The sequence below is a fragment of the Macaca nemestrina genome, chromosome 1 (genome assembly GCF_043159975.1).
Source record: "Macaca nemestrina isolate mMacNem1 chromosome 1, mMacNem.hap1, whole genome shotgun sequence".
Taxonomy (NCBI): Eukaryota; Metazoa; Chordata; class Mammalia; order Primates; family Cercopithecidae; genus Macaca; species Macaca nemestrina.
The window spans coordinates 134,343,906-134,354,770 of NC_092125.1; the positions used below are offsets into that span (position 1 = coordinate 134,343,906).

Genomic DNA, 10,865 nt, shown 5'->3' on the forward strand with positions numbered 1-10,865 from the left:
GAGAATCAGTGCCTCTAAAGATTTGGTGTGAAAAGCCTTAAGCTTCTTTGGCTTCTCAGGACTTGGAAATACTTCATAAGATCTGTAGCTAATACTCTCGTAAAACTGGGCCTGCCTCTGATTTAATTATCAGAGAAAGCTGCCTAGAGATTCTTTCAGAAGGTAGCTGTGTTAGCTCTTTTCTCTGAATAGTAAAAAAAAAAAAAAAAAAAAAGGAAACTTCTTAATGGAAACAAAACTCTGAACCAATATAAAACTCTGAACTGAAACAGAACCACTATATAGAAAGGTTAAAAATCCCCCCAAAAAGTCACCTTTCCCAAGAAAACTTTGGTTCTGTCCCATGATAGCTTTTATGTCTCCAGCTTCTTAAAACAACAAGAAATTGCTGAACATAAATTTTAGAATCAGTTTCACAGCTTCAAATCTGAATTTAACCAATGTCATCTTAAATGGTTTTAACATTGTTTCTCTTTACTAAAATACCAACTTCACAAGCTAGCAGAAGGAAAACAATGTGACAAAGTAGAACCTTCCAACACATACTCCATATACTCTGCTTTTTTCCTCTCTTCTGCTCACTTTCCCTTCTTTAAAGGACACAATGAAGGAAGCAAATGAATGAGTTAAAGAAGCAAATCGCAAAATAAACAGGGACAATATTCGAGATCATGACATCCACCTATCTTTTCCTGATGCAATGTAGGCTATGTCAGAATTGTTGATTAATTTATTGGACCATGATTTCTTCTCCAGAATCCTTAGTGTCAGATGCTTTTACAGAATTCAAAATATTTTATATTTTAGGAATATGCATATTCGGTTATACAAGCAGTGTCTGGAGCAACAATTGTAATCACAGATGAGAATTTCTGCAGCAAAACAGTGTGTAAATTGCCTCACAACAGATCAGGTTTTGCCACCAAATTAGTTTGCACCAATCTTAAAAGAAACACTTTTTGGGTTTTAAAGTTTGTTTGGATATGAGCATTGCAGATCGGTAGAATAGTGTATTTTATATTCAGATAGTGAGCTTTATTTGTAAAATTCTAACCAATTAAAAATTATTTATTTATTTTACTTTTTCTTTTTTTGACTTTCCTTTTTAGCTTGTGACTTTTATTAGTAACTATAAATAAATGATGAATATGTTTGAGTAGGGACAGGGACCCTTGTGTATATAATCCCATTTAATCTTAATACAAATCCATTCAAAAAGTATGTATTCTTACCTCTATTTCACAGATGAGAAAGCTGGGTCTGTGAAAGGTTAAATTGCTTGCTAAAATTTCAGTTGTGATGGAGACCACATTTAAACGCTTGACATTCAGACGACTTGACTGCAAAGACCACTGTACCACACAGCTTCCTCAGCAACAGAGTCAAAGACATAAATCATTGCATGAAAGACAGATGCACAGATCCCATTTTATGTTTAGGTTAAAAACCTATGCTGATCGTTGATAGCCTCTCCTATTCAAACACAAAAGCTTTTTATCATCAATCATCTTGAAAGAATGAAACTGGAATAATATTTAATCTCGGCATTTGGCCTAACAATGTAACAACATAGAACTTTAAATAAACTAGTACTTTGAATAAATTAAGTCAATGTTTAAATAAACATTTAAGTAATATGTAAAACACCTTTTGTAGGTGTGCCGAAATCAACCTATTGAGAATGGTGAAGAAGCACATTCACAGGAAAGGTCTTTTAAAGACTGTCTTGCCAGGCTCTTCAGCTGGATAATGGGAATAAGCCACTGTGAACACCTTCAATTAAGGCAATAAACGTATGTGCGCTGGAGCGCACTGGTGTTGGAATTGGGTTGCAAAGCTAAGACAAATGCAGAAAAATGTGTCCTTCTGTGCAGGTTTTCCTTACAACCAAAAGCAATATAGGAACTAGAGCTTTTGGTTGCTGCTGCTGTTATTATTATTAATCTTTCCAATACATGTTATTTTTCCATCATTAATATGAATTTAGCATTCCTTAACTAAGAAGCCATTAACAATGGCATTTTGCTTGTATTCCTATAGCTGTAATTCCAAACACTTCCCTGGAGTGCTCTTTTTGCATTTTCCCACATTTTCCCCTGATTTGTTGATTGTTGAGTGACGGATCTTGCCAGATGGCAAGTCATCACCAAAATTTCACATCATTAATCATGACAGTTTTGTCTTAAGTAACATTTTTTAAAATTACAGACTGTATTTTCTATGTGGAGGTATAGAATAAATAGTAAAACAGAGATTTTCATGCAGAACTTAGAGCTTTTAAAAATGGACATGCTATAGAGACTTTCAAGTTTATTAAATTTAAGTATCCAGTACAACTTTCCAGAAACAAAGTGTTTACTTTCCCTTGTGACCCCTGCACTCAAGGATCAGACTCTATTTTGCTCACTGGTTTGCTGTGCACCTGAGTGAACACTTTCTAATGGATGCTTCATGTAGCATATTCTAATCTTCAGCTATTTGGAGTCAAGCTTTGTCATCTCCATGGTAAGCCTCTGTTAATGTAATTGCAGAAGGTACCAGGAATTGTGACAGTACATTTTATGACCACTTTCATCTCGTGATTCTGAATAGAACTTTTAAGCATGAGTTTTTTGGTTTGCCTACCGCTTTTTTGCACTATCATCTAATAAGATTTAGTGTTGCATATTAAGAATTTAGCCATGTTGAAAAAGAAAAACACTTGGTCGACTACTTTGCCTCGTAGGCAGTCCATTTCTCAAGACAACAATCTGAAAATATTAAACACAATTCTGGTTTTCCATGTTACTGGGAAAAATGCTGCTGGGAAGTGAATAGACAATAACTTCCTGCACAGGAATTAGGCCATCTGTATATTTCAAATTATGCATGTACATACACCTTGGTAATGTAAGTTGTATAATGTAGCATCATATAATAGATTCTTACAAAAGGACCTCAAGTAATTATCTTGGCCCTTCTTTAGATTCCTTCAGGGAAAATCACCCCTGTGCCAGAAAAGAATTAAACTTAAAAAAAACAAAACTACTGAGATAAATAATCCATCTCTTTCATTTATGACATAGGTTAATTTGCTCTTAAACAGTAAAGTGAATGAACGGAAGCTCTCTGATATGACTGCACACTCCTGTCATGTACTATGATTAAATTTCTCCTTAATTTTCTCTTCCTAGGCACAGTCACTTCAGTGTTTTATTTTCATCTGTTTGTCTGCTAACCACAACTACCTTAAAATAATGAGCCCCAAGCAGGATACTTCTAATCCCAGTGAAATAGGAAAAAATGAAGTCATCTCAGAAGTGAAAACTTAAGTGATGTGAAATGGAAAAGCTGCTAATTTGGGGGAGGGGGCAAGAATTTTCCCTAAAATCCTGGGATCTAAAAATGAAGTCAGTCTAGAAATTAACTGTTGTTCTTGTAGTTTAACTTGGTAATATTTTGGCATAGGAAAAGACTAATATGGCTTAAAATTTATGGGCAGTTAAAGGGAGATATCATGATCACTGAAGCATGTGATTTTAAATGCTAAGACTGAATTCCAGTATTTTCTAGATCTCAATAGCTCACCTACAGTTATACATTCCATGCCTCATTATTAAGGTTTCTTAGTCTGTTTTGTGCTGCTATAACAGAATACCACAAACTGGGTAATTTATGAGGAGCTGAAATGTGTCAGCTCAGGATTCCGGAGGCTGGGAGGTCCTAGGTCAAGGTGCTCACACCTTCTTGCCGCATCATAACATAGTGGAAGCACCAAAAGAGGGAACAAGAGAGAAGGGGACTAAACTTGCTTTTTTATAACAAACCCTGACCTATGATAAAGGCATTAATTCATTCATGAGGGCAGAACCCTAGAGGTCTAATCACCTCCCATTAGGCCCTACCTATCAACACTGTTACCTTAGAGATTAAGTTTCCAACATGTGCATTTTAGTGGACACATTAAACCACAGTATAGGGTGACTTTATATTACTATTTGGGACAATCCTCATTTAAGCCTGTTGTCCTTGTGTAGTATTAGCACCCTTTCCCCCCTTCCACATGTCCATATTTAGATGATAAATTATATGGTCACCCTACAGTTATTACAGTTTTCTTTGTCACACTCTCCAGCTTGCACTGTGCACTTGGTTTTTCCTCTATTTCTGTCAAGCTGTGCACTGATCATCAGTGGTTTGCTTCTGATTATTTCTCTGTTTATTAAAGTCCTTTAATGTGTATTTAATTCTGCCTTCCAGATTGGTGGTTGTCCCCTTAAGATCATCTTCAGCAAACTTAATGAGCCTTGCGAACCCTCCCTTCATGATCTGGGTCAATGGGAACACTGAGGCCAATGCCAGTGGCCTTTGGGACACCACCCATGTTCTTTCTTACCTCATTTATTTTCTCTCTACTGCCCCTTATTGACCCTTTTTCTACCCACCAGTTGTCACTGACTGATTAATCTTTAATTTCTATCTTAACATCTTTCCAGAAATTATGCTGGTCTAGATCCTAGTAAGAAGTGTGATGTTCATGAGGATTTTGTGCTGAAACACTCTATATCAAATTGCATTTTCTCAGTCACTGGTTTCAAGTACCCGTGGGGCCACTGGAAATAAAACTGTGATGTATGATTTCCACAGTTCTTATTGTTTTAATTCAATTATAGTGCATTATATAACTCTGACAAGTCATCTTTACCCTAAAGTCATGCCTGAGCTTTTGTAAGGAAAGCAAAAGAAAACTTAGAGATGAGCTACTGAATGTTCAGGCATTTTCATCATGCATTTTTAAATGGGAAATAAAGTTTCTAAAGTGTTACCAGGAGTTAGTGAAAAACTCAGCATGCTCTGCTCACTCCTGATTCTTACTAATTTTGTTTTTCTCTAGTATTAAGTGGGTCAAGCCTAGAAGATAATGCCCTAAATTGTAATCAGTGAGATTCCTTTTGTGTGGTTTAATATGCCTAAATTCAATGAAAATGAATTTTAATTTTTTTACACACATTTTAAATATGTTTTGATGAATTAAAATACTTAAACTTGAAAAAAGCTACATGTATGTTGAGAAAATTTTATGGCGTACATTCATCATATGAAATTCTGTTTATGATATCATTTATTATAAAAAAGCCAATGCAAAAGCCATACAAAAACTACACAAAACACATTTAAAATGGGTAGTATGATGGTAGAACCCTTTTGTAATGTTGATGTTAGTTGTTGGGGCTGTCAGTCACGTTAGATCTTGACATAAGCCCATATGTAGCATGATTAATTATGTAATAGTAGTTTTTCATTGCAATACTTCAGCAGGCATGACATGGCCTGTTTCATGCCTGAATCTATTTAAATACTAGCCATTCCACAGAGTTTCTTTGTACATAATTCTGTTCCTTTCCAAAAAAAAAAAAAAAAAAGGCTCTGTAAAGAATTCTGTGGTAGAGGTAAACAACAGAGACCACAGTCTGGAGTCAGGATTCATGCATCAAAAATGAAGTGTTTAAGTAGATTATTGTCAACTAGCAAATGCCATTTTAGTCAGCATTTCACCACCTTATTCTACACCATCTGTCTCTCAGGGAGCAATTAATCTGAAACTCCAACATGCAGCATTAAAATTCCATTAACACTGAACAGAATATTAACGTGTCTGGCATTGCCATTTTTATCTTTTCAAATTTCAGAGTTAATTTTGAATAAAGCAGATATAACATTTTAATCTATTTGGATAATTAAGATTATTGAATAAAATATGTAATTAGCAGCGAAAATTATGTACTAATACATAAAACTTAGTTTAATAATGCTGGATGTTTTGGCAACTTCAACATTCAGCATATAAGCTAATGATTATTTGTAAAGGTACTACATGTTTTACAAAGCTAATGTTCCCAAGCCTCTCACTTTGTCATTCCTTTTTCTTTTTGCAGAACCACATCACTGCCTTCGCAGAAGTCACATGATATTGAAGCAGATGGCTTTTCACTGCATTGGACATCATCCCTTTTTACCATCCACTCATAACACCCAAAGTTTGTTTGATTGCAAAGGAAGTTTATAACGTTGTTTAATATTTTTTATAATTTTAAAATCAATGTCCACCTATCTGTTTCCCCCACTAGACTGTGAGCTCCTCGAGGGCAGGATTGTCTTTCTTTTTTCTGTGTCCCCAGCACTTACAACAAAGCCTAGCACAAAGTAGGTGTTCAACAAAGTGTGATGACCAAATGAACAAAATCCTTCAATAAAACATTCACTTTAGTTTCTCACAGAATCACTGCAATTATGTTAAGAGAAACCTCTACATAAATCGTATTTGTATAGAAAACCTTCTATTTTGGGCTAGTTTTTTTTTTTTTTAATTTTCATATATCTAGTCAGCAGTATGCCATGTTTAATTTGAAGTGGACTTTGAAAGTCATGGGGGTTTTTATTTTATTATTCAGCATGACATTATTTCCATTCTAACATTTCAGTGTGTGAAATTCCTTTTAGAAAGTATGTTCTATAGTAAAATAATGTTTCCACATTATATTGTGTTATATTTCACTTAAAATACCATTCATACTATACATTCTAAGACTGGTGCTTCTGCTTTTGAAGGGGAAAATGCCAATTTTTACTGTAATAAGTAATGTATCATAATTAAAAATTATTTATTTGGACTTCTTCTCCTGACAATTGTGGCTTAATTCAAGACTTGTTTTTGAATGCAGGCAGTATTTAGGATAGCTTAAATCAGGAAATTCAGCACTGGTCCCTTATTATTGAGTAATTTCCCATGAGTAGCAGTGTCTCAAGAGTGGTCAAAGGCTCCATTCTTAGGCTTTTTTACTACTAAAGATTCTACATAATTTAAACGGGAAAGAACTATACCCTGACACATAATTTAAATTATATAAATGCTAGAAATATGGTTAATGTATTTTACTCTGCATTTGTGTAGTACTTTATAGTTTACAAAGTATATTTACACCAACTATTTTATGTAATCCTCATAATAACCTGGTATAAACATGAAGAGTATGGCTTTATTTTTACAGATAAGAAAAATGAAGCCACGACAGGGTAAATAACATGCCAAATCACAAACTAGTAAGAGACATAGTTGATGCCTAAATTCAGGTTTTCTGACCCTGAACTCATATTCCTTTCTAATACAGCACAGCTGTCATCTCATTTTGGACATTGAGGCCTTTCAGAGCTCAGTAGAATCCTGGGCAACTACCTATGGTTCAAAAAATAAAGAAATGCCAGAATACAATTATGAAAGCTCTGCTGTATTTTAAATGTTTGTTTTAAGAATGAACAGTTTGCAAATATACAACTATATAATAATTGTAATCCAGTTTTAAAATAACGAATATCAAGAGTCTAGATGTGAGGCTCTTTGTAAAAGAGAAGCCTAAACTCAACATCTCTCCTTCCACCCTCACCCTCAGGCCCCAGCCTCCACTCAGGAGAGGGCCCAAGGGACATACCTTACATTTAGCATGTGGAATTACAGATTAAAATCACCATTAATATAAGGAAGGCAAACTCCTCAACAATAACTTTGCAGTAATTAAAACTACCCTAAGTAACTTTAGCTTATACGGCAAAGTAACTTTGGCAGTAATTGACTGAAATGAATCTTTCTAAACTTTACAGTACTAAAGAAAGCAAACTTTTAATTGTCTCTGTAATTTCAACAGAGATCAGCAAATAAATATAACCAAAGATTGACCATTACTCCCCAAATAGATTTTATTTGCCCATTTCTATCACGGTGGAAGCTAAAACACTTCTAGTAGAGCCAAAAAGAAAAGAAAATCCCAATTTCTACTAATTTCAGACCTCTAGAGCAATTCAGTCCTGTTGGAAATTTAGAACATGGAGAAACTTTGAATGTCCTGACCCTCTTTAAAGACTTTTTAGGCAATAATAGTAATAGGGAATTCACTTATTGAGAATGAAAGTGAAGGGGATGATCATAATGTCTTAGAAAGCTAGATTACTAGTAAGGCTTCCAGAGTTTTATCAGTTCTATTGATTGTACATCAGACTTCCAAGGAGCCAACCAGGAATATTTTTCCTGTTGGAAGCCTTGCCTATATAGTCCCGTGTCAAGGTTGCTTCTTTGCACCTTGCTAAACCTGATCTGAATGCAAGTGTTATAAATTCTTCAAAAACTCAGATTTAACCCAGAACCAGAGTAAAGTCACCTCTACTATTTACACATCATGGGCTCAAGATTGTACAGTGAGTGATGCTGTCATGAAGAAAATTCAGATGAAAAACGCAAGATACATGTGAATAAGGCAAAAGCCAGAAAATAGCCCTTATTCATGATGCTATTACTGAGAATAATGAAAATCATATTTCAGAAAACATTAATATGTAAATATGTACATATGTAGGCTAGTAAAAGCAGGCAAACACATATCTTTCTGATAAAGACATCTCCTTTTTATTCTACTTACTTGGGGCCCAGGTCAGTGTAATTTGGTCAACTTGAAAATTTCAGTAGTCTCTGTTTGCATGGCAGAAATTCTGCACATGTTTTATCTGATTCCTATGATAACTTAAAAGGCTCTTTTATGTTAAAAGAGAGGTGAATCTTCTTTGACAGACTTTGTATTTTCCACTTCTAACTGGGCCTCTCTTTTCTCAGGATCTATCCTAGCCAAATATCTCAGTTACATTTACCATACAGTTTCCTTTGTGAAAGAACAGTAGGGGAGGAAATAATTCTCTGCTGTGTATTGTATTTTTCAAATAAAAATTTAAAAATTCAATTGAAAACTGATTTTTGACTTTGTGATATATTGGTCTTGATAGTGGGTAGAGGAATAAGGAATGCTTGTTAATGTGCATGAAAGAATTCTCAGAGTGACTGAAGAATGTTTGGAAATGGATCACAATGGATCAGATTAGACCAGTTCCTTGGACAGCTCAATTACCCTCTGCATCTCGTGGACCATCCTGGGATCTTACTAACGTCCTTATTTCCAAATCACAACTTCCTAGAAACTATTTGAGACACTGAGCGGGTATATGATCCACTGTATAGGCTCACTTCTATGTTGAGCAAAGCATTTAAGATTGGATGTAAATTAGCATATTCCTGCCTCTAAGGCACCATTTATTACATTTTGACTGCATGCTCTAAAAAGTTGCCCTGGAAATATACCAAATGGTTCTATTTATGCTTTGAAAATATTGATCTCAAAATTCGCCAGGCATGGGCTTTCTAATGAATTTTCCAAATTACAGTTCTTTTAGAATATCAATTAAGGGAATTTCCTCCAGACTTTAAGTGAATGAATCTCTTTTAAGAAAAACGAGAGTATTCAAATTACTCTTTCCTGTCCACTTTAGATTATAGTCTGATCTTAGCCTAATAGATCCTCAGGACATGGCCAACATTGAATAAAATAATAAGTCTGCTCTCTTTACCCCAAGTCTTACGAGCCATGAATGGATCATAGCATCTAAATTCTAAACTCAGATTCCTGTCTTTCAAATCTGTGGCCTTGCTCACAAAGGAGCTTCAGATAAGAAAATATAGATGAGTGGACACAACCGCCTTTAGTATTCACAGGAAAACTCAAAGCTTTGTCTCAAAGGTCTCATTCTTTAGACGAGTGATATGGACAGGTGCCATCCTCTGGTATGATTACCTTCATATTATTTCATTTATAAATCTGTTCTCATTTTTGCATGGAAACGTATTGCTTGTAGAAAAAGAATTATTTTTTCTTAGGAGGAGGAAAAATGAAATTTTAATTGAATTTTGTTTTAAAGGAAAACCTTTTCAAAATGGTGAGATGTTTTGAGCATTAATCAGGTATCTCTAGATGTATTGCTCCTTGTCAAGAAGCACTTTCAGCCTTCATTCATTTGGCGTATTTATTGAGTGATCCTGTGAAGCAGATAATTTGCAACGTGCTGACTAAACAGTGCATAGAAGGATCTGGCCTCTGCCCTTCCAGATTGTACACTTCAGCAGCTCTGGTGATGGAGCTGTAAGAGATCTCTTTTAAGTTCAAGTAGGAGAACTGGCTCGGAGTTAATCTGCTGCTGAGGACTAAAGAAAGGGCATTTTTATAGATTACAACAGCAGCTAGGTTAATTTAAGACAACAAAAAGCAGTGCCTCCATAAACAGTATTGTATTATTCAACTATTGGTAATTTTTAAGACCCTAAAATTCTATATAATGAGCGTTACTATCCTTCATAAGTCTATGGTTCAGCTGAGTCGCTTTTCTGGTCTGAGCTGAAGTTTTCATGCAGCCATGATCGTGTTGGGAGGCTCTGGCTGATCTTCACTGGGCTGTTCATATATGGGAGTCATCTGGCTGTATGCTGGTCTAGGATGGCTTCTCTTGGAATAACTTCATTTTTCTCTATGTGGTCTCTCAAACTCCAACAGGCCAGGTAGGCTCTTTGGCAGAATGGGCTGAGAGAGTAGAGGCATGCAAGGCAGTAGCACATTGTCACTTGGCCATCTCAGTCAATTGGTCAAGGCAAGTCCCAAGGCCAGCCAGATTTAAGAAGTGAGGGAGGAGCTACAAAGTCACATTACAAAGAGGTGAACACAGAGATGGGTGGAGAACAAGGGCCATTTTTGCATTCAGTATATCATACACTTTTACTGCTGCTAAACTTCTTCAAGCAGTACTCCCCAGAGCAGAGTTGAGTTCCTAACTTGTCCAGTACCGATTTATTCTGATAAACATGAGAAACCCATAAATGACAATAGAAAGCAAGCTTGTTGTAACTGTAAAATACTGGCCATGCCACCAATCACCGAGGACATTCCAAAATGCCTTTGTGATGGCTGTCTAGAGAACTGTCTGTCCAGCACCTGACAGCAACAGGGAGCTTGCTGAAGTTT

At 35.6% G+C, this 10,865-nt stretch overlaps 1 protein-coding gene across 8 annotated transcripts in view; it reads left to right on the forward strand.

Annotated features, from left to right (window-relative positions):
• Positions 1-8,773, forward strand: part of LOC105485451 (phospholipid phosphatase related 5) — a 118,345-nt gene extending 109,572 nt beyond the window's left edge. For 6 of the 8 annotated variants that reach the window (XM_011747809.2, XM_011747811.3, XM_011747812.3 and 3 more), the window contains one exon: positions 5,916-8,773. In XM_011747809.2, coding sequence (XP_011746111.1) covers positions 5,916-5,948 — 33 coding nt within the window. In that variant the 3' untranslated portion in view covers positions 5,949-8,773. The other 2 variants (XM_011747808.3, XM_071074074.1) reach the window with 1 other exon arrangement.
• The last annotated feature ends 2,092 nt before the right edge of the window (positions 8,774-10,865 follow it).